We start from the raw sequence: 25,698 nt of genomic DNA on the forward strand, positions 1-25,698 counted from the left end.
ATCCTGCTTGACCTTTGCAAAATAGTGTCATTAAGCTGACTATATCTTCCGTGACCTCAAGGACAAGCAAAGGTCTCCTGAACATAATCTTTGGGCGACAGTTCACGCCAGAGGGGAATCCACTGCTTTCAAATAAAAGGATGTCTCCTTAGGGGATTTCTCATTTAGATGAAGAGGTAAATCACGAAAATTACGAAGAAACTGAAAAAAGAAAGGAAAGTACGTTGAATTTATATACATCTAGTCGTGAATATTACCAGTATATTTGATATAATTACACACACACTAACACATACACATAAAAACAAAGTGTATATATATATATATATATATATATATATATATATATATATATATATATATATGTACAAAAACACACATAATATATATTATATATATATATATATATATATATATATATATTATATATATATATGTGTGTGTGTGTGTGTGTGTGTGTGTGTGTGTGTACATATTTATATCATTATTAAAAGGAACTGGTGATGAAGTTAGCAATCGGTAAAAGGATTAACTGGACTACACAGATACAGACCATCTCACGTGTCATGATTCCTCAATACAAATTGGGTGCTGAAAACTGTTGTTGATTCAGTAACGCAAAAACCTCACCTTTATCTCTTCTTTTGTCCAATGGGAGTTAACGAAGTGTGCGGTTAACCGAGTTATCAATCGACCGATATCGAAATCGATATTTGTACCGACTGCGTCGATCATATGAAACGTTATTAGTCGATAAGTTGGGTGGACGGAGTTTGGATCCGTGGACGACGCTTTCACCTGCTAACCAGTTTCAAAACATTTGTGCAAGAGACTTGATTATTATTATTATTATTAGTAGTAGTAGTAGTAGTAGTAGTAGTAGTAGTAGTAGTTGTAGTATTGTTCTTTGGATACGTGGGATCCCACTGATGAGATGGTAAGTAAATTTTCAATATATCTTAATTGCTTCAACAGAATACTTTCATTCTAGCTGCATTTATCTCAGCCATTAACCTATTAATTCTGCTTGGTAGTTTGGACATTGTTTATGACGAAACTGAAAAAAAGGCTGAACTAAGTGCAAGTGAAGTACAGTGCTAGAAAGGGAATTTTTCGTAGAATCCATATTATTACCAACCAGAGTAGTGTTAAAAATATATTTTTGTACAAAGTTAAAAATGACTAGGAGAGACTTTCGGATACTGCTCCGTATCCCTCTTCAGTAGGACTGAGGGATACGGAGCAGTTTCTCCTAATCATTTTTGACCTTGTACAAAAACATATTTTTAACACTACTCTGACTTTCAATTGTCAATATTATAGCCTCGTTACGGAGGTTCCTTAGCTCATTACCAACTATATTGAAGCTCTTATATAAGAGTACTATCATCAGGTCTATGTGATCTCGGTTAAGGCGTATGTGGATTGTTCGGGCAATGTAAAAGCATCACTAGGAGGCTTGTCATTACAAAATACCTCATTGAATATAACTCAAATGTGATTTAATTGCTAAATGTGCTTATTCGTGTATTAAGCTAGGACGCTAGGTTAACGCGTTCGGTTATACATTATTAATGCCACTGGTTAAACTTTTTTGTTCGAATTTCATTTTGCATGTTCATAAAATTAGCTGTAAGTTAACAGATACTCATGTTGAATATTTTCACAATTTGTTCCACCAAAAAAAAAAAAATATTGCATTCACAAATCTCAGAATACACTAGGCATTCATAAAAGTTATAAAGTTAAATAACCAACCTAAGACACAAAATGGCCAATAGATTCCTTATCTTCAATTGTACTTTATTCATTTCCTCAATGAACACAGCGAATGTGTTATTTTCAGGGGAGCCAAACGATGCTACGAATTCTCCTACTGACGGGATTAGCGACTCTTTGTACTGCCGAAGTCGATATTGGCTACAACCGTCGAATAACTCAAGAGGAACGGGACAAAGCATTCGAACGCTTAGCTGAATGGAAGGGAAGGAAGGCCAGTGATCCTCTCTGTGAACCACCGAATCCTTCTGATAGCAATTCAGATCGTAAGGAACATTCCCTTTCCAATTTATATATATGTGTCTGTGTGCGTATGTAAACATGTATAGTTTATATATATACAATGTGTGTGCATACATTTGAGTATATATCCACATGTATACAGTATACACACAAATATATATATACACACACACCCCTCCGCAGTTCTATTCTACTATCTTAAATAGCTATTGAGTATATAATAATGATACATAATTTCAACAACGTACAATGGACAAACTTTATTCTAAGTGGCGCGGTAGACTCATCATTGATTAATACAGTCCATTCATTACTCCTCCAGCGCCCTTCCCCCGGTTGCCCAAGTCCTACATAACGCGAATGGAAATTGCTTTCCAAGATAACATGACGGTCATCGAAGGGGAAGAGATGTTTGACGGGGTCAAGAACGCTGGAGTCCTGAAGTACAAACTAGGTAGGTCTCGGGACTTCTCAAGAACAAACCATATAGGTCCTAGAGAACAGACTGGGTAAGTTCCTGGTGTTCTCCAGTAAAAGACGTGTAGTCGTTTTGGCACTGTTCCTTTTAATGTAGTTTTCTTTACTCGTTACACCATTTTGCATATCAGCTTTTAATTTATTTTTATAACTCCTTCCCTGATAATCAGTGAGTCTAATATCAATTTTTCCATCCACGTATTTTTCATGTTTTTACTACTTTTCACAGTGAATTCAGTGTCCATTACCTTCATCACAAACTTAATTTGCAAATCTATCATAAATTATGCATTGACTTTTCATTAAACACTAAGGTTTTCCATACCATATGTAAATCACATGAATACTTTTTTTTCCGTGAATTCTTGCCCGAATAATTATTTGATTCTGTGATCTTAACATTCACTTTCCTGGTCACGTGGTTTTTCTCCTTACGATCTGGCCAGCCGAGGGAGTATTCTCGAAGCGCCCTCATGTCTTCCAAGAGGAGATCCACTACTCAGTGCCCAACAACGAGGCCCTTTTCATATTCGGTAACAACGCATGCGAGGATGAAGGAGGGGAGGACTGTCACCCACGTTAGTAAAAAAGATTCTACATATATATATATATACATATATATATATATATATATATATATATATATATATATATATATATAGGCCCATTCAAACACACTGGTTTAAAGCTAAGGACTACATTTCGGTGGACTAACTTCCACCCTTATCAAGTACTTGATAAGGGTGGACGTTAGTCCATCAAAATATAGTCCTTACCTTTAAGACCAGAATATTTTGAAGGGTCTTTTATACTTTAGCCATATCCTGTTTTAACAAAAGAATTTATTTACATATATATATATATATATATAAAATAAATGTATAATAAATTGCCACTAACTTCAATATATAATATATTATATATGTATGTACATATATATACATACATATATATATATATATATATATATATATATATATATAATATATGCGTGTGTGTGTGTGTAATATCTGTAGTACAATTTCCTCCCGACAGTTAAACTCTGCTTCGGCGGCGACTTGAGCGACCTGTCCGAGGAAATGAAGAACCTGCTGGGTTACAGCGACCTGAATCCTGACGAAGGCTTCATGGGAGCTGGAGGGATACTGCAGTGGGGTCCTGAGTACGGATACACGTACCATTCCGTTAAGGACTGCAGGGGCATGTACTGCGACGTGTACGAGACGTGCGTGAAAGTCGACGACTCCGATAACAGGCTTCACATCGTCTATTATTGGTCACGTGAGTCATGATTAGATTTACCTACGGCCTGCTCTATGAGCATGAGCCCGTGCTGGCATAAGGCCAGCTTCATCTCAAACAACAAATTAGATTCCTTTATTCTGTACGTTCTTTGTTAAGTGCGAGCCCGTTGGTTTTTGAGAATACGTAGTATAATTCTTTATTTCATCTCAAGGTCTATAGAGTACCTTTTAGGTTATCGGAAGTTAGCTTTGGAGACGCTTGGCATTTTAGGAGTATTTACGGTAAAATTGTTAGAATTTTTATATTTATTTATGCCAACTCACGCGGGTCGTATTTTCATTTAAAGCTTATGTTTTGTAACACCATAAGGTAGAATACCTTTTCTTTGTAGCTAAGAAATCACATTGTGTTTATTCTTTATAAAATTAAATCAGATAACACGAATACCCGAAACATATTTACTTAAATTTATTTTTCTTACGTAAACAATAATATTAACATCGGTTGTAAGTCTGCTTATTTCAATTTTTTTAACCTTTATTAAATAAACATATCAAGGACTACAGATTAATCTGTTTATTCATATCACAGGGGAGTCTTTTCTTACTAATATTTTAGAAATATTTTAGTACTTTCTTTTCTCTTGTCTAAATTGTGTGTTTCCTTACTGTTCCTCAGCTCTGCAAATAGCCAAAAAAAAAAAAAAAATACTTGTAGGACAGACATACGGTATCTTTTTACCAATCAAATCATTTCCATGCTGCTTTTCTTAGTTAATAAGACTATAAATACAAAAGAGCTCGACTGCAGTTCAGTGAGAGAGAGAGAGAGAGAGAGAGGTGGGACAGTTGATAAGATGGTACTTCCTCATTAATTTTGATGACAGACCAGCCATCTGGATGAGGAGCGGAAAGTTCTATGGAATTACAAAGGGATGATTTATGTATTCTTCTTTTGTACTGCACCGCCTTACAGAGGCTGACTGGAGTCTGAACACGAAACACGAACAAGTGCCTGTTGCCATTGAGATGACGTCCTCGGGAACGATGGATCCAGTGACGGTTAAACCTTTCAGGATACGATATGACTTCTATGATTTCGTCAGGGAGGCCAAACCAGATGCCGCTTCTTTGGAGGTAGTTATTCCGTAGTTTTGTTTACATGCATACACATTTAATGTATATATGTATATATATACTATATATACGGTTTGTGCGGAATACATTCACTCTTCACCTCTGACTAAATTCAGTATAACACATGGGGCATCAGATCTCACCACCTCAAAAAAAAAAAATCACCCAAATGTAAACAACTCAATCAGATATTTACCAAAGTCATATATTTTTATCACGTAGAGTGATCAAATAACAAGAAATACGAGTGGAATTATAAGTACTCAAACAGCTGAGAGAGAAACGCTACTTGCCATTTTGAAGAGATAAGTAAAACTTTCCCCTCGGAACCAGAATTTCCAATCACGTCTGCGGACTTCTGAGAAAAGCCGTCCCCGCTTTTCCTAAGAACTTAAAAAAAATATATATATCTTCCATTTGCCACCAGCCTCCCAACGACGTCTACTGCTACGGCATGAAAGACGGCACTCCTCCCCCGGCTACCAAGAACTACTTCGCCTACAAATCGGAGACTGTGACCGGGTTCGATGTGGTTGTGCCCGATGGAGAAAATCAGACCACTACCATTCAGTTCACCGCTGCCATCAATCAGGAGGTGAGCAACAGAAGTTAAATTTCGGTGCACTCTCTCTTTCTCTTGCCTGAATGTGTAAAGGTAGTACCTATAACAACATTTCTGGTAATATGCTTGATAAGGAAGCCCCTTCCTGTAATGCGCTCTTTTAGATTACAAATGAAAACGAATACGCGTGAGTATTGCCAACAAATTTCTGTAGACTTGTAAGTAGTTAATACGAATATCGGTTAATGCTATTATTACTGATATGGATATATAAAAACTGTTGATAACCATTCTCTATAAAAAGCTTACAACGATCGATTATTATTACATCGAAAAAGTTACATTCAGTCTCATAAAATGAGTTTGATGATAACGATCATCCATTTTTGTACTTTGCACGCGATGACGCATTGAAATAAATGTATATTTATCTGTTTTATCTATTGTATCAGTAAATAATAAACTCCCCTTCCTACTTATCAAGAGACAAATGAACAAATAAGTAAATTCCACAGCCCACCTTAATGTCTTACCCTTTCGCCTATACACGGCCTCTAATGAAGAACTGCTAAACTAAATGAAACTATTAATGTCACTTTATTCACATTCCTATCTACAATTCTTGGAAAGGATTGTAATATAGAGCAGTTATATATCGTTATGTGGGAGGCGGGCCTTCTCAACAAAATTTAGATTATATATAGAATATCTATGTAAGAATTTATATATCTGAACAAACATATTTATATAAATCTAATTTATTAGATTTATATTGATATATAACATCATATACTTCAGAGGAGTTCACATGTCTAAAATTGAGATCAAACACAAACATCAAGAATTGGCTATGGCAGTAGTATTTTATGTACGTATTTCAATTAGGCGAACAATTATAAATCCGGGGTGTAAGGGTTAACAGACATAATCAATCAATTCATTTTATTCACATTTCAGGAATTCTACGACTGGGACCAAAAAATCGCCACCTCAGAATTCGTCCCTTGGTTCTTATTCACGGAAGAAAGTCGGTACTTACACAAGACGAAGAGAGTCCAGGACTTCAATCAAGGTTTTAAAATCTCCTATTAGTTTAATATACTCCTATTTGGAATCCCATTGAATTTCATACTGGTATACATCTTTTTAAATGGAAATATTAATTGTTCCCTTCGCAGTGCTCAAATGACTTAAGTTAGCGCTCATCATTCTATCTTGAATACCCTATATGCTATTCTCATTATGTTTGCTTTACACAAGCATCAAAAACGTACCGTCATCAAATTAGACAGCCGGTCAACAATACGGGGATCCGAAATGAGTATTACTTCCTCGACAGGTCTCCACTACTCAATCAAGATCCATCTGCACAGGTGCATCATCAGACCCATAGAGAATCTGACCACCTTTGGTGACGTCATCGTCAATGAAGACGGCACGATTGAGATGCTTCCTCCGTGGATGTTCGATCACATGGACGAGCCGATGAAGTATACCGGGAAGGTAGAGAACCTTTGATATATCTTCGTCTCCAAACTCTAGCAACGGGCTTGCCTTTGTTGCCTTGTGTACATTTTTTATACGTATCATTGACGTTTAGGTATTGGTTTAGAATAGCTCGTTTCCTATCCCTCTGATTACATGGATAAGTGGATGAATAATCGCGACTAGAAAATAGGTCATTTTGATGATATTTCCTCCTATGCACTAGAAAACAAGCATAACTAGGACGAATGACATCGCTGATTTCCTTCACTGCGGACTGTTTCAGATAAAGCACACACCCATTCATTCGATAACTTTTTTCATTCAGAGGCTTTAAATGTTTGAAGATTTCTTCTTCTATTTCTGCTTAGACATTTAAAGGCAATTAAAAATAAAAGCCGTCTGATCCATCGAATGCTACTGTCAAACAAACAACATTCCTTGAATCAGAGATACGTGCCGTGAATATCTTTTACAAATATCTATATATATAACTTTCTTTCCGTCACAGTACTGGATTTATTTCCGCTCTCTTTTGACGTGTGAATGGGTTCTTGAATAATAACCATTTAATACCGGTTACTGTCACACACAAAATTATAAGCGTGATGTTGACGAATGATGTGAATAATCCATATAGCGTGGTCAGTCACTTATATCTCGTAAACCGAAAATATGCATTTTTTTAAAAGAAAATCGGCGAAATTGTTCCATTTCCCAAGTCAGTACCAAATACTTCCCATATCCCTCGTCAGCAACAAATACTTTCCATCTCCCGAGTACAAAGACTTTCAATTCTCGAGTCACTATCAAATATTTCTCTCTCTCTCTCTCTCTCTCTTCCAGCACTGGATACGAGGCATGGAAACCGACGCGTGGATTGGCACTCAGAAGAACCCGATCATTACTTTTCTAAATAATTCTTACGTTTGGTACTACACGTCGGTAAGTACCAGAAAAGTTAATAATAAACATTGCAATTGTTGTTCTTATCTTTTTTAGACATTTATTTTAGATCCTGCTTTCATCGTTAAGCTGGCAACTACATTAAAACCTCTAATTTCTAAAATATAAAAAATCAATCAATAAATATAAAGACAAAATTATCATAGAATTCGGTGCTTTATTATTATTGTTATCTATCATACACATAACGATAATCACTATTACTTTAATTAATGGAAATGGATCTTAAAATGATGTTTTGATCACAAAGCTTTAGTGCGTAAAATTCTCGGCTAATCACAAAAATAGGCTGCAGAATTCATTGCTTAGTGCAATGTAATAATCATAATGATCACCACCAAATACAAAACGCCATTTAACTTGTTCAAATGTTGCCATCAGCAGGACTAATATACACAGTTTCCATCTTTAACATTCAAATCATCACAGCCATCTTCACTGACACGTTATCACAGTCAACATCACCTGTGTCATTGTGAAACCAACTCGATCAACTTTTAGGTCTGTGGTCAACAAGAGTCCATGACGTTTTTTGCAGCAAAATATTAACCTAAGTCGATTCATAAATCTCTTTTCATCTCACGATCATTCTGATCACTGAACAGCTGAGCGAAAAAATAACGTGAAACAAAAGTTTGCTTTGCGTTCGATTTGCTATTTACTGATGATACCAAAAAAATAATAAAAAATAAAATAAAATAAAATAAACTAAAAAGCATCAAATTTCTGTAATTTTAACGGATTTCTCTAAATCTGCTTAGCCATTATTTATTTACCTTTTACAGTCGATTTATATTTCCGTGGCCAAATATGTTTCATACAATTATATTCCATTCACTTTTTGATGCATTTCATTAACCATTTCATCCTTTTATTCATTTAAAGGACAATGAAGAATACTATATAACGTAACAGTTTTCTTTTATTTTTTATGTCTCTTCTCTTCGTAACAGCCTTTCACAGCAGACCCAGATTCTTTGGAAGCCAAGAGTGGTAACGCTCAACCATACTCAATGGACCCGATACCTGTTTATTTTGAAAAATACTTGTCATTGGTAAGACTAACTTAGAATGTTTATTTCCTCTGAGACTGAAACAACTTGACTTTTCCTAATTTTCAATTATATGATCACATCATATGCTACTTTTAATACACTAATTTGGTCTATATACATTATACACACGCATATATATATGAATATATATATATATATATGTGTATATCTACATTAATGTACGAATAAGTATACATAAATATATATAAACAATGTTTAATTCATTTGAAAATACAGTTGTGCACATTATATGTATTTCCACACAGACGTAGAATACCAGCATAATAAAAACATTGCATTTCGCATAAATGTCTTTCATCATCATGCAATAAAAAATGCCAGTTGTCAGGAAACAAATTAACAAATAGTTTTTAAACACATACCATATGATTAAGTAGTTCAATGCTGACGTCAATAATAATCCAGTGAGAAGCCATTATCCTGATATGACTCCTCTTTCCCACCCTTGCAGTTCGAGGCTTTGCCACATAAAATCTACAATATTTACGCTTATGAGGACGAACCTCCGATGACACACACCATTGACGTCTCTCCTTGTTACGCAAGCGATCAGGTAAGACAGCTTTATTAATTTAGTTTCATTTATTTAACTGTTCGTTTATTGCAAGACATTCTATGCTTCGAGTTTCTGTGCGGTATCGTAACTAGAGAAACATGAATAGATGACGAAGAATCATCTAATTAATTTTCCTAGTATGTGTCTCTGCTGGTTATTCAAGAGTCCAGCGGTACACTTTACAGGCTTTGAGCAAGAGCCCCCGCTAGCCGTTATACCAGCCAAACAACCGTAATATTACTTAATTAAATAGTAACAACATATCTTCTATCCTTTCCTTCCCAGATGCTCCATTTCACCCTTGACCTCCCAGCAGACACGCTGCAGAAGATCAAGTTTCTGAGAGACCAACTCAGATACGTCACGCAGATCGTCCTGGCCGGGTTCGGAGAGGTGTCTCCGCTACGGATCAACCGACTTGTGGTAAGGGCGTGTTTAGTAGTCATAAGAGCTGTGAATTCTAAGTAGACTACCAGTTACAACCCAGTAGCAGATTATGGGTAAACGACCCAGAAATGCAGTCGTAGTGTATCGCAAGATACATACGAATTTCTATAACTCTTAAAGATGGAGGAAATTGCTTAGCATCTATTCATTTAACGTATCGGTAGCCAAATCATCTTTATCCTCTTCATATCTTTTCATCAATGTTCTCTTCATCTCTTTGTCCAACAGCTTGACGAACGTCCAGATGTAATCAGAGTCCTCTTCACGATTTTGGACAGGCCCACCGTAGAGGGGGACGGTTCCGGAGCCGAAGAAGAGAGCACCATGCAAGATGCAGCATCCAAAATCAACGATGCTCTTAAGAATCACCAAGTGATCATCTTAATCCCAATCAGCGCGAACGCAGACGTAAGAGTTCTTTAGTCGATATTTCGGTCACCTAATTTACATAATTTTATTTCTGAATATATCTAGCGTCCTTCTATTTGTTTTATAGCGCCCTTAACAATTTACTTCATCTTTTTATTTGACGATGTAACTTCTTGTTTTCATAGAAAGTTCTTTCCTACTAAGACTGACTAAGGAACGTTACGTTATGCCATGTCAATTCATTTACTTAAATATCATATATACCACAACAAATAACAAGTAAAATTATAAGATGGAGCAGTTATTTTCAAGTTAAATTATTTTTCAGCCTGCGGTTATCACCATTTTGCCGGTTTCCACCAGTCTGACGCCAGTGAGCCGGGCAAACGAACACCAGTACACGACTGTACACGATAAAGGATACAACTCAGGTAGGACATGCAGGAACTATACGTATACGTACCTATTATGCATACCCGTACAATAGTGAAACCCTTTTCTTAGGTAAAGGCGCAGTGTTCAAGGTAAGGTTAGGCTAGGTTGAGATGGCTGCACAGACAATTACACAAACCGTTCTAGTGCCAGCACACCGCTCGGGGTTTAGACCCATTGAGAGCTAATTTGAAGTGGCGGTCTCCATGCCGTTCTTTTTAAAACTGGGTTCGGTACGTGGCGAAACACTCAGGAACCCCAGTGCTTATTAACCCCTCTTGTTTAATCACTATAATAATGTATTACTCATATTATCCTATTGCACATAAATTAATATATCTCAAAATGCTGCTGTTCTGGAGTCTGTCGTGGTTGAAGTAAATCTCAAATTTTGGAAGGCCAAATACAACCTAAAATCATTTACTCCCTTATTAAGTTGTCAGTAATCTACTGTACTATATACATAAAAATTACTCAATATTGCCTTTAAAAAATGATACTTAGATAGAATTGTCAAATAAGAACTATCATATTAAAGTAAGTTTCACTTTATTTGGAATAAAATTACTCTTAAAAATAACCACCGAATCCAGATGTAGGCCTAACGTTTGCCAGGCTGCGTTTTCCCTTGTTATTACCATCTTGAAAGCCATTTTTTCCCTGGCATGATTTGATCATTTTTACCTTACAGAATTTATTTATAAATATATATAAATAAATTCTGCTAGGTAAAAATTATCAAATCCTGCCAGGGTAAAAATGGCCTTCAAGATGGTTCAAATGAAATAGCATCTTACGAAGTGAGTAGTTTTATAACAAAAACAGTCTAGGTAGGCTACCAAATTTAATTTTCTTGCTATTTTCAATCTATGAGACATATCGTTTAATGAAAAAGTAAATAAAAACGGATTTATTACGCATATAAAAAGACAATCACTTTTACTGGCACTGAATAATCTTAGTTGTTTTCGACGGGCCGTTTACGTCATCCAGAAATAATCACACCATGTGTGATTACTGGGAATTGCGATGAGAAACCATGTTTATTGATAAAATGCATTTAGGCAAACAACTCCAACTCTGCCTTTACATGTCAAAAACTAAACTACTGATGGCATATTAAGTAACCTCATACTAACTGACAAGCAACACCAATGGGCCTACTTACCACTAAGTATTTTTGATACCGAGAACGATTTTTCTTATATATTTTATTATAATAATGTGGTATATCAAAGATTAATCACGAAACTGAAGTCACCTCTGCACTTATGTCCTACCGAAAATATGAATGTCCACAAAAAGCTTTTCCACCGCTATCAAACACATTAGGCCCACTTGCACAAACTTATGGATGAATAAACACAGCACGCTTTACTTACCTGTGAAATATTATTCTATTTCCCTTGAAGAACTCCCGAGTCCATTTAATTAAAGTTGCCCATTACGTTGTAGATAACGAATGAATAACATCGTAGGATAAGCTAATTGCCTGTTTAGTTCCCGGGTGTTTGAAGATGACCGCACGCGCACCAAATTACGCATTACATTGCACTAGTAGTATATACATAACAACTGTAAGTCATTATCGAACCTCTGTGGGGGTAATTTCGATTAAGAATTCCTCTTCTGAAACTTAGTGGCGGTTGACTGGCCAGGCACTCCTCCCAGTATACACCTATCCAGCGGAAGCAAGCGTGATACTGGGACTGTGAGGCTGAGGCTGCGCTGAGCTAATTGAGCAATTTGCGCTTGCACCTATACATCACTCACAAACACACTGCATCTTTGCTTCAAATTTTTGACGCCAAATATTGTAAGGCGCCTTCAAAATGTACCCAACACGATCAGATTTTTAGCGTAATGCTGATTTTTGCGGAAAATTGTTAACTGTTAAAGGAGCTTGCTTCCGACTGGAAGCTTTTTATGTTCTTTTACTTTTTTCTCCTTTCTTTGCTTATTTCTCCCATCTCGTATTACTGACGGGCGTCTATAAATATAAAGTAACTGATAGCGAGAAAAATCTTACTGAATGACATCTATTGCGTGGCTTAAGCTCAATAAGTATTTTCAATCCTTTTTAAAACTTCCTACTTAGATATCTCCAGTAGTGTGAATATCATTATTATAACTGAAAATTATTGGAACCCAACTGACCCAAACTCTACCTTTTACACTTTTTTCCTTCAGGATCTATGGCTGGTATGGCCTTCGGGATGCTCTTCGCAGGAGCTGTCGTGGCGCTAGGGACCGGCATGGTACTGCGGAAGCGAAAGACGAAATCTGATGATCTTCCAAGAGTGGCGGCGGGTCTAAAAGCGTCCGAAACTCCAGGTGTCTACCTATCCGGCAACTTGGCAGCAGAAGCCGATACCTGAACGTCTCGAAACGAAAAAAGGGATTGCCTAATTGTTTGTACTTGTCTATTGCGGCAGTAACTGGTTTGCTATCTTGGCGATTCTGCTCTTTGGTGTTAAGGAATTGAGGCTAGTGAGGTCTACGTCTAGGTATTTACTTTCTCATTACCATTTATTTATTTTAATAAAACGTTCGCACGTAGTATGGAAGCAGCACCTAGTAAATTATATAGTAAGATTCCAAGAACGTAATGTATCTTCTCAAAATTAAATAATATCAGAACTATGAGAACCGTGATATTGTTAAATATTTTTCCTTCGTCAAATTATCCGTGGAAATAACTGCAAATCGAAGGCAATACCCAAAAATAAGATTTATTAATATACACCGCAAAACGTTCAAATTGATAGAATTTGAAATCAATGATTATCAGAGGCAGACATACGTTTACGAGTATTAGAGGAAAATATTTTTCATTTAGACCAACACAATATGTCTATAGTAAAGCCTCACTAATGGAATTAGCAATAGGCTATATATCTATAAACATGAAGTTTATTTTACGTATAAGAAGAGATATATGTATATACTACAGATTTTGATAGTAAGGTTTTAGACATATTCTACTGAACACCAACTGATATTCTGTATTTTATGAAGTTTTATATCTGCTAAAATCTTGAAAACTGATAAAAAAAATCAGTACTTGTGCACTCTGCTCATTATTAATCATTGAAACCGAATTTTGGAGAAACTCATTAAAAGAGGAATGAAGACTGAAAGAAAAAATTCAAATATAAACTTTATTTATTTTACAAAACTTATAAAATAACATAAGATTTATTTTTCCTACTCATTTGGCTTCTTATTGCTACAGCAAGTTGGCCTGTTCTAATCAATACCGGGCATCTATAAATATAAAGTTATTTTTCAGTTTATAAAGTAGTTACAGTAATTACAACTGATCCATTGCACAATTTGCTGATATATATATATATATATATATATATATATATATATATATATATATATATATATATACACATACATACATACATACATAGAGGCGTGATCAGGTAACAAGCCAAAAATCACTGTAGCTTACATTTTCTCCTGCTTCCTTTCATGGAAAATGTACTCCATAGCAAGTTTTTCTACCATTAGCCACAAATACCCAGCTTAACGGGAACATTTAATCACTGCAAATTTTCTTTTCAGTCAGACTTTGTATTCATATATTTATACATTGTGATACCCACAATAACATTCTCAACTTCTCTATTTCCAAACGTTTTTCGATATGCTTTTGAATGAAAGCCTTGTAATCCAAAGGGGAAAAGAAGGAAGAATTCTCTTTCCATGTATCGATTCGAACCTACGCCAAGAAGAAGACTGAGTTTAATGCTTAGCTTGTTATACAGACATGAAAGATACCTGAATTTTTGCCTGAAATGGGCAGAAGAAAATAAATGTTCCCTTTAAACTGGTTCTCAAGAAGGTGATTCCATGTGCTTGTTATTTCCAGCAAGCGATTTGCTATTTCTGTGATCACATGACAGTGGGAGAAATGAATGTTCTCTGGGCTACTCCTTTCCTCCAAAAAAGTCGGCTGAAGAGGGAAGGCCAGTCAAATTGCAAATGGCACAATACATCTTACAAGCTACGCAATCTAGTGGGAGGTATGAAACTCTTAATGTGTAGAAAAACTACAATATTTTGGTGGTGCAACATCTTTGTCATACTTTGAGATCTGCAATCTACAGATATGTTCCTATCAGAAATTTCTATGAAATGCAATTTACAAAGAAAAACATTTTTACTAGGTGAGAAAATTATATGCCAATTGCAAAAACAAATGACGATCAAGTTCGCTTTAACACTTGAAAATAGTGAACGTGTACCTGGAAAATACGGTACAACAATGAACTAGTAATAGTTACATAAGATTCTGCTGACGGTTATCAAAGATCGGTGAGAAATTACAACACAAAGATAAACCTAAACATTTGCTTCAAATGAAATTCACAATCCGAATTTACAACCATGTTTTAAACATAGGTCAACCTTCCGGTTCAATTGGTAAGATCATCTGTGAATTAGAACCTGAAGATGGATATTATGAACCCGAAACGTCAGTGTGAATTTGGAAAGTGAATAAAACAAGAAAGGTAATATTGGAGTTCCTCAACCGAGTTTGATGATCGTCCAAAATCAATTTTATTTACGCTTTCCTTCATGAAAATGAGAACAGCTGCTTCAAGAGTAGTAACAAAAAAGTAAATATCTTTTTTCTGAAATAAATATCAACAAAAGTAATCATGAAATCGCCGATATTTCTCACCGGGAACATCGGCATTCAAATATATTACTATAAACAAAAAGCGAAACTGAAAGCTATCAATACAAGATGCAACAAAAATAAAGATACTGAAGAGGACCAGTGAGTGTGTATCACAATAGGTCTGCTGGTACAGTACGCGTACTGTAGTACTTCTACGCTGTACAAGACAGAGGTCTGTTTCTTCAAGAATAGTCAATGTTCTGTAGCCTGAGTCGTGGGGACCTAAGCATTATAGGGCACCGTTTAAATCATTCTTCACGTACACACCACAATACTTTCGTTCACAAAACGAACACGAGATTTTTCTCTCTGGAATCAATCACTGAAACGTATGATGTGCATAGTAACGAAAAATATGCTGTAAAGAAATAAATTGCCTTGGTAATTGCTTCCATTTTCTGTGCATTCGCGATGAACAAAAATATACGTCGGAACAATCATACACATGTAAACATGCACAGCAGTGAATAAAACACATATATATCACAAAAAATCCCTTTTATATCTTTCGCCTCATATACCATGAACTATCTCGCTGTTTAAGAACAGGTTTAAGGGACTTGTAAGTGGAATGAATCAATTATGGACGGAATGTTGTTGCATTTCGAGAAGTGGGTGGAACTAAGTATCACACTATTATGGGTTCGTGAGGAGAATAAAAAATAAATAACAATCGGTACTAAGTTTAAGAGGAGGAGGAAGGAATATTTTCTTTTCCTTTATTTCATATGAATCATCTTCCTCTTTGCTCACACGTATACACAAACACACATCCTATATATATACGTAAAATTGCCTACTCGTAGTTCATTAAATCACTCGTCACTTGAATTTTCAAAAAGCGCAAAATCTCATTTCACGTGGAAAACCACACAAAAACAATCGAGGCACCTTCGTTTTGCATGAAATACCAAACCAGGCAGCATATTCTATTCCCTGTCTCCTTGAAGTCCTTAGGTTCCGCAGCACAAAATCAACAACAGCCGCCCACTGAGGCGCAATTGCCATCACTTTAACGAGGCTTGAATTGGGGTAAGTGGGCGTGTCCAGCAAGCCCTTCGAATACAGTTCCTCCCCCGAATCGGCCGCGAAGCGAGCAAATGCCACATGACTAACACTCTCACAGCGCACAACTTGCGACGTCACTTAGACGACGGTCTCCAGGATCCATGGCACGAATTTCGAGATCCTTGTACACACGCCTGGAAGGTTGGGCGCTGCGCAGCCGATGCCCCAGGAGATGATTCCAGCCAGGAAGTAGCGCCCGTCGGCGCCTCTCACTTGCAACGGCCCGCCGGAATCTCCCTGGAAAGAAGTGGTGGAGGTTAATGTCTGTGAACTTCCTAATGTCTTCAGAAAATTGTGTAGTTAAGAGACTAGCCTAAATAATACGTATATGATATACATATTTGTATATATATACATGGACATATATAAATTTCCGATGAAAATACATATAGTATATATATATATATATAAATTTCTGAGTCACATCAGGATCTCAACTGTGAGCCAGAAATTTATTTCTGTGAAACAAACGTTCATGTGTTGATTATTTTCTCATATATATATATATATGTATATAAACCTCAAGGAATAAATTCTTGCTTCTCTTTCTGCCTGTATCTCTCGCGCGTATATACGCACAGAAAAACTATTCATTTTTTTCGTAAAAGAAATACTTCTTGCAAAAATATTTAAGGAATTCGTTCAGAATGACGGGTAAGGGCTGATTACCGCTTTTAGTTACAAAGAGGGAATTACAGCGCGAATTACCTGACGGTGCAAAAATTCTGGACGTTGACACTGCTGGCTCGTAGTTGCCAGTTCTCAGCTTGAATAAATTTTTCTCATAAATTTAGATAACTGTCTGAATTTGTAAGTGGCACCGAATAACACACTTTAACGAAAGGAAGATGCTGTTGGAAAGTGGTAATCACGTGACCAAATCTCCCGCAAAATCGCATAGAAAACGGAGAACCAGTCACGGAAAACGGTTCCGTTGGTGTCCACTTCCGTTTTCCGGAGCGTCTTCGCGGTAACGGAAAACTTTGATTGAACGTCTGCCCTGTTTTTGTTCCTTTCTTTTCTATACATTCCACTTAATTTCAAATCGGTCTTTAAATCATTTTACGTTCTCTGGTTTTAATCATAAATATTAAGGTAGTTCTCAACGATTAAATTTTTTGAACAATTCTTAGCATGACCCTCGAAATTATATTTGCTCTGGTGGATACTGAAAAGTCCTAAAAAAAAAAAAAAGTGAAAAATTTTGAAGCACAAAGCTGCGTAAAACGAGTTGATCGTACATTACCACTCTTGAGCTGGATTATTTTCTATGCCGTTGCACGAGAGTACTGATGCAATGGAAACTTCTGCACAAAAAATTGAAAAAAATTATATATATTCAGCCAAGGCCAAAAGAAAAATTTAAAAAATGAGTGCCAAGAGCTTTCGTGTTATTTTCAACACATTTTCGACGCCCTCGAAAATGTAAATAACAAAAAAGCGCTTGGTACTCCTTTCTTTTTATTTTTCCTGTGGCCTTGGCTGAATATATTGTCACACGTTATTAAGTGACATATAAGCACATGTGACGTGACGGACAAGTGATTTAGTTTATTTCATTAGAAAATCATGTGATAAATGCAAGAAGTGAAAGACAGATGACAAATTCCACTTTCTATGTGAATTATTAAAAGACGAAAAATACATTAAAATGATGTTAGTGTCGGTATTCTCTCTCTCTCTCTCTCTCTCTCTCTCCTCTCTCTCTCCTCTCTCTCTCTCTCTCTCTCTCTATATATATATATATATATATATATATATATATATATATATGTAGAGACACACACAAACACCCAACAGATGTCTGTCTCTTTCCTTCTTTAAGCGACGATGATTACTCTTAAAACGTGTGAAAAAGTTCAAGCATAAAGTATATACATCGTGACAAGCATTTCTCTCTCTCTCTCTCTCTCTCTCGCTCTGCTCTCTCTCTCTCTCTCTCTCTTGATCATGAACACGCTAAAAAAAAGAGAGAGAGAGAGAGAATATATATATATATATATATATATATATATATATATATATATATATTTAAATATATATATATAAAGCTAAATATTTTACATCTGTACCTCACTAGGTACCTGGATTATAATACATACATATATAAAACACACACACACACACACACACACACACACATATATATATATATATATATATATATATATATATATATATATATATATATATATATATATCCTCCAAAGGGGAGGGGGTGAAATGGTCAGTAAAATATATTTCCTAACCTAAAGCACGGTATCATTTATTCACTGTAGAGTGAAAACAGCGACCTGCTGTCAATTGCTATCCATCTGTCCGACAGAACCGCGGGTATATATATACAGACATGCCCGACGCCGAAGTCCCGGCAGATGGCTGAGCGAGACGTCACCAGCTGTTACTCGTTTCTAAATACGATCGCCTGAGTCGAACAATGTGGAAGGTGTGTTTCCCTCTTGACGGGAGGACGTCTGTAAACTTGTCTTCATGTTCAGTGAAGGAGATTAGGCCTAAAGGATTTGTATGTTTGCGCATCTGTTCCGGACAGGTGATAAGTGCAATGTCAGCATAGCTTATTCCGTACGAATGCGTGTGCTTTTTGAGTAGTAAGTAATAATAATAATAATAATAATAATAATAATAATAATAATAATAATAATAATAATAATAATAATAATATGTGGGTGCTTCTTAATGATAATAATATTACCGCCTGACACTATATCGATCGAACCTGGTCGTGAAAAAGATGGCATTTACAAATGCTTCTTTGAATGTCGAGGTATGTTTCAATAATAGCATTTATTAATTTATTACTAATTTAGAATTTTTGTACAAAGCAACTTGCTACATTCTTTTTCACAATCTCTGCATAATCTTCATTATCATCACTATTATTCTTATCATTACTAATATTATCAAAGCTTCATGTAAACTCATGCACAGTCTAATGGCAGTCAGCATATTGTAAACCTCTAGATCTGACTAAAACAATATTTGGTAAAATCATTAATGAAGTAATTAATCATAAGTTTACTGTTGATCTCATTCTTTCTCCTGTACGCGTTTAAGTTCGCAAGAATTAATATACATAATTATGTTGTAAGCATATATATACATATATGGAACGTATACACATATCAGTCCCAGTAAGTCTGGAACTCATTCACGATTTAGAAGTTAATCTCCCACTTCAAAAATTTTTTTTATAAAGAAATACATGAAAAGGAGAAGTGTATGATAAACGACAAAGAGCTGATACGAGAAAAGCCTAAAAAGTAACTTGCCTGACCAGCTGCAAGTGAGAATCAATAATTGGTTCGTGAGGGATCTGCTTGAACAAGCAACTGGAGCAGGCAGCCAAACATCCGTGACGATATTATAGCTCCTTGAATATGCATTTACTTGTCTTAATTTAAGATACGACGACAGAGAGAGAGAGAGAGATTAACTAGCAACCACAAATGCATCTCTGCCGGTATTATAACTCTTTGAATATGCATTTACTTTTCTTTTTTAAGATGTGACGAGAGAGAGAGAGAGAGAGAGAGAGAGAGAGATTAAACAGCAACCTCAAATGCATCTCTGCCGCTACAGAACAAATCTTTTACAGTCTTCATTAGGATAAACTTTCCTTATCTTCGTTATCCATTCATGGTTTTCTCCTGCAGATGAAACCGCAAAGAGGGAATAAAACGATCTCTCTCTCCTCCTCTCTCCTCTCTCTCTTCCGCTCTCGTCTCTCTCTCTCTCTCTCTCTCTCTCTCTCTCTCTCTCTCTCGACGCTTTCAAATCTGAACGAAAATATCTGTAGCTGCTGAAATTTTGTGACACCGAGTATAAAAAATTATATATATATATATATATATATATATATATATATATATATATATATATATATATAGATATAGAGAAGAGAGAGAGAGAGAGAGAGAGAGAGAGAGAGATATCCTGAATCCTTTTAGCGGTTTGTTTCTGTACTTAGATAGAAACGAGAGAGAGGAGAGAGAGAGAGAGAGACGAGAGAGAGAGAGAGAGAGAAGATGAGGTGTTGGGAGGAAGCGGGAAAGCTCTTTCAACATGTCTCTAAATAGCGCTACTGAAAAAAAAACATAATAGCTGACAAGAGGAACATGTCAGGGAAATCCTCTACTTTAATTCGGTCTTTTAGAAAACTCAGTTAACGTTACTGAACCTCAATACAACGCTGTCATAAGAGGAAATCGTCTTTGTCGTCATCTTTGTCGAAAGGTCATTCTTTTCTTTAATAAGAATTCACTTATAACTGCAACTGACCCTAATAGCACGTCGCCACTATAATCACTGTGCCACAGGTGTTAGGAAAAGTGGAAAATCATGCTCGGGTGAGCCTTGGGGTAGGGGGCGGGGGTGGGGGGTGGGGGTTCGCCCTAATGAACGCTGTACATCGGAGTTCGTTCACTTTCCCCTAATAAACAGGAAAGGGAGGGCGCTCTTCTCTCTCTCTCTGTCTCTTTCATTTTTTATTTGTTAAATCACTAGGCAAATATTACGTACATAGGAAAAATATTGCTGTCATGTTCTTGAAATATTAAAAATGGAGTCTGCACTGTAAAACAAAGGCAAGGCGAACAGTTGTAGACAATAACTAACAAACAATTTACAGACTTCTCTGGCATAATCTTAGTTTAACAACAACAGTAACAACAAACACAAACAGAAGTATCCGCTTAAATTCAACAAATGCTTAGAAAATCAGTCACTGATAAACAGTTTATTGTGGTAAACTCGTTGCTGGACGTTTCAGATTATATTTGAGACCTCGTTACGCATTTCACGAGTCTTAGGTTTAACGTAGCGCCCACCCCAATAGTGAGATGAAAAGTATTTCTATTTAAATATATAAGTGTGTGTGGAAATTGACAAGTTTATAGAATCCGTAATTCGCAATTGTTCCAAAACAGTATGTAAAAAAGAAAAAAATATTAAGCAGACATTACTTTTAGACATGCGACGTATACTGAATAAATACGATACGATACAGAAAAACAAAACGACATTTCAAACCAACTTTCCATTTTCCATCAACCAATTGAAAAAACACAATTAGTGACACAAACACACACACACACAGAACCGGAAGTATAGAAGCTTTCTACAACGGGACCACCTGAGGATCCACTACAAGTTCTTGGTTCGTGTCTTGGGCAAATAAGGGTTTGAAAGTGAGGGCGGAGTCTGCCAGGTATCGCACAGGTAAAAGGATGCGGGGATGCCACGTTTCCCCTGCATTGAAAACCTCTGCCATAAACAATATAAAGATGGTATCTGCAAAACTTGGTCTCGCAAATTCCACTTGACATTTTCCCCGAACTATCAATACATCTACGCCGTATGAACAGACAGATAGTATCTGTAAGTCATTAAAATCCCTACTGAAGTATAAGTCAAGAATACTGAAATAAAATATCGTTGGAATCTTTGTGAAGAGAAAATAATAATCATATTTAAACTCACTGTGATGCCAGTAAGTCAAAATTATATAGCGTTGATATTTAATATAACAACAAAAATGGTAATTGCAATAAGTTCCCGTACAGTCGATAAATTTCTAGACAGTGAGTCTTATAACAGAACGCTAAGACATTCTTGTAACCACCGCGATGTGGAGACAAATTCTTATACTTTTTAAACCGATTCCAGCCCCGGCATTTCCTGTGGAACAGAAATTCATTTCTTGAAGCTCTGTCGCTCCGCTTTTAGATGCCCTCCATAACTGTAGAGCAAAAGGGTCTTGAGAGCAACGTGAATCTACACTAAAATTAATATCGCTCGTTCTTTCCCACTCTCTTTTTTTATTCAATATCAGTATTGGGCAAAGACTTATACTGGAAAAGGAAGGGGAAGGATATATGCAATACTGTTTTCCCAAATCAGTTTTTTTTTTCTTTTTATCCAAGGCTTTGCTAACATTGGGCGAGTTTGCCAAATAGCTCATTTTAATTTCATTTCCACCATCGATCGACATATCTTATAAAGTGTGTCTGTCTGTATGGCGCGTTATCGTTGTGTGGATGAAAAATTGCAGAAAAATTAAATCTACGAATATTTGACTGTAATTTTATATATCTTCGTTTCGTGGTTTCAACAGAGTTAAAATCTGTTTGTTGATACTGAAAATAGAGAAGTGGCATTAGGCATCTTACAATACTTATGGCTGTACTCTAACTCATGCTTTACCTTATATACACGGAAAATGGCCACTATGTAGTAATGATATATTAATTTTTACTTCAATATTATAGCAAACTTTTATGGTACAAGAACGTGGGACAGGTTGTTCAAATTTATCGAAACGATAAAGAACGCGACAAATCGTGACAATGGAGAACATGAAGACAACTTGGAAAGGCTTTCATTAATTAATAATAATAATAATAAAAGTCCAAATGCATTACCAGACTAACACTTCGCGTCAATGACTACAGTAACTGCGACGCCAGACTACGTAAATACGTGAAATCCACAAACCACCAAACAATGTAAACTTTGAAATCACCACGACCCGTTTCTGTGTCGAAATAAGTTCACGTAACTAAAGAGATGGAAAAGGGCTTTACACAATTTGGCAAAAATGAGTCAAATAATTCAGAATGAAAAAAAAAAAAAAAAAAAAAAAAAAAAAAAAAAAAAAAAATTGGGTGAAAAAAAAAAAAAACAATGGGTGATGGAGCCAATGATGCTAATCTCGCATTGCGTAAGTTTCGTTACCAACGTGATTTTGATTACAGCAAACTGCAATGAAGCGCGAATGGGTTGCCGTACCTTGCGAGTTGCAACGTCATATGCGTATTTCACAATGGAGGTGTTAAACAGTTTCTTTCTATGTAACCTATTTCTATCTACTGTTTCACAGATATTATATATATATATATATATATATATATTATTATATATATATATATATAGATATATTTTTTTTTTTTTTTTTTTAAAATATAAAATATATTAATAATATATTAAATTATTTACATATATCAAAAGTATTTACACTAAGTATTAAATTGTTATGAACTAAAACATTTACGGATAAAATCCTTTATCTTAATGGTTGCAATTATAATATTAAATAATAGCAGAAATGCAATACAAGGTTTGCAGCAAGATATTAATCCATATAAACTGAAAAGTTACATATAATAAAAAAAAATAATAGCAAATCGTGTTATTAATTACCTCTGAGTATTACAAAAGTGCATAAACATTCATTAAAAAAATTTCAAAAACCAAAAGGTCATCGAAAATATTGAAAAATCAAAAAGCCAAAAAAGAAGCAGACATATGGGAAATCTGGACGCCAAAATAATATATTTAAAAAAAAAATATTTGAAAAATATAAATTAAAAGAACGTGCTACAGTTTCCATCAGCCATCCTGGTGGTCTGGTGTGAAATAGGGCGAGGAGCGACAATGGAAAGTGATGTACGTGCATAAGTCTGTGTGTCCTTGTTTGTTTGCGAGTCTGCGCGCGCGTCATCTATCATCCACAGTTCCAAGATCAGTCTTTTATCTTCTATATTTTCCCTTAAAGAAAACTAGATCGAAATATCACGAAAATGTTAATAAAGACGGATAAAAAAAAATTTAGTTTTCACTGATTGCGTAAAAACTTAAGTTTTAACTGATTACAAAAAAACTTGAGTTTTGACTGATTACTAAAAATACTTGAGCTTTGACTTATTACATAAACAACTTGAGTTTTGACTCATTACATAAAACAAATACAAGAGTTTTGACTGATTACAAAAAACTTGAGTTTTGACTGAATATTGAATTATTACATAAACAACTTGAGTTTTGACCTATTACATAAAAACAAATACAAGAGTTTTGACTAATTACAAAAAAACTTGAGTTTTGACTGACTGTAAAAAAAAAAAAAAAAACTTAAGTTGCGATATAAAAGAAACTTGAGTTTTGAGTGACTAAAAACACAAAAGCTTGAGTTGTGACATAAAAGAAACTTGATTTTGACTGATTAAAAAAAAACTTGAGCTCTGACTGACTATAAAAAAAAACTTGAGTTGTGACATAAAAGAAACAAGTTTTGAATAAAAAAAAGCGAAAGAAAAAAAAAACTTGGGTTTTCAGTCAAAGGAAAGGAGACCTCAGAAAAAAAACAGATCGTTCAAAGTTGCAAAATAACAAAACGGGAAAGAAATTAGGTTAGGGAAAATGAAAGTGGCGGCGCCGTTGAAGATCGCTGGCCAACCAAAACACGATTTGGCTTTTACACAAATGGCGAAAATGTTGTGCGCGTATCCGTGTCGGGTTGTTGGCAAAAAATATGTTGTTTCATCTCATTAATTCTTTAATTAGAATGCTGATATTAAGTCATTATTTTACAGCGCTGTGTTTCAGGTGATAGTAAAATCTCCCAGCTATGATGAAATCACCTTGCCTGTTATAGTATAATACTACTACTACTTCTATTAATAATAATAATAATAATACGTACGTACATGAAGTATAAAGAATTACATCAGAACTTCAAGTGATAAAAATTTTAGTCCAATATTTTTTCGAGAAAGCCATCAACAATGCAGCCGAAACCTATTACCAAGGTCCTACAAAGTACAAGACAAGCAATTTCTTAGATTTTGCTCTGCTATTATTCGCAAAAATTCGCGCACATGAGACGCATAGTCATCGTATCATAAGCTGTGAATCCATCATTATTTTACATAGTTTTATTTGCTGTGCTGCTTTGTTTACTGCAACCACTAGACAACTATCAAATAAGTAATCGTTTCTTTCGCCAGAAGCAAAATAAAGTACACAAAGCTGGGAGAGACTGACAGATAAATTCAGAATGATTCCCAGGAGACTAATTTAATTGAGATTTGTGTAACTATTGTAGCAACTGCGTACAACTTTATAATGACACTTATTAGTGGTTATTTTATTAATTGAATTTGTTGGTATTAATGTCAAAAGAATTTAGTTCATAAATAGAAATTTATAGTTTCATGCTACCAAATCTTTACGGTTAGCATCTCTCTCTCTTCTTTTGCTTCTGCCAAGTTCTGGGATTCTCTCCCTGCTTCTGTTCTTCCTGATTCGAAAATTTTTCATTTCATTAAGAGGGAGACTGACTACATTTTCGTATCCGTTTT

General features: G+C 35.4%; 2 protein-coding genes across 3 annotated transcripts in view; one reads left to right on the forward strand and one right to left on the reverse strand.

The window, feature by feature from the left end:
* Positions 1-736: 736 nt before the first annotated feature.
* LOC135224481 (uncharacterized) lies at positions 737-13,428 on the forward strand. Its single transcript, XM_064263490.1, has 16 exons — positions 737-937; positions 1,847-2,045; positions 2,345-2,476; positions 2,946-3,077; positions 3,535-3,780; positions 4,720-4,880; positions 5,308-5,475; positions 6,400-6,514; positions 6,782-6,945; positions 7,774-7,872; positions 8,847-8,948; positions 9,421-9,522; positions 9,811-9,948; positions 10,201-10,380; positions 10,670-10,772; positions 12,964-13,428. Exons 1-16 carry the CDS (start codon positions 935-937, stop codon positions 13,149-13,151), a joined length of 2,232 nt encoding a protein of 743 aa, XP_064119560.1. The 5' UTR covers positions 737-934; the 3' UTR covers positions 13,152-13,428.
* Positions 13,429-13,920: 492 nt separating this feature from the next.
* Positions 13,921-25,698, reverse strand: part of LOC135224490 (serine proteinase stubble-like) — a 112,594-nt gene continuing 100,816 nt past the window's right edge. For both annotated transcript variants that reach the window (XM_064263506.1, XM_064263500.1), the window contains exon 8: positions 13,921-16,777. In XM_064263506.1, the coding sequence (XP_064119576.1) occupies positions 16,619-16,777 (159 nt within the window). In that variant the 3' untranslated portion in view covers positions 13,921-16,618. The remainder of the gene's footprint in view (positions 16,778-25,698) is intronic.

The sequence above is a fragment of the Macrobrachium nipponense genome, chromosome 20, assembly GCF_015104395.2.
Source record: "Macrobrachium nipponense isolate FS-2020 chromosome 20, ASM1510439v2, whole genome shotgun sequence".
In the NCBI taxonomy this organism is placed as follows: Eukaryota; Metazoa; Arthropoda; class Malacostraca; order Decapoda; family Palaemonidae; genus Macrobrachium; species Macrobrachium nipponense.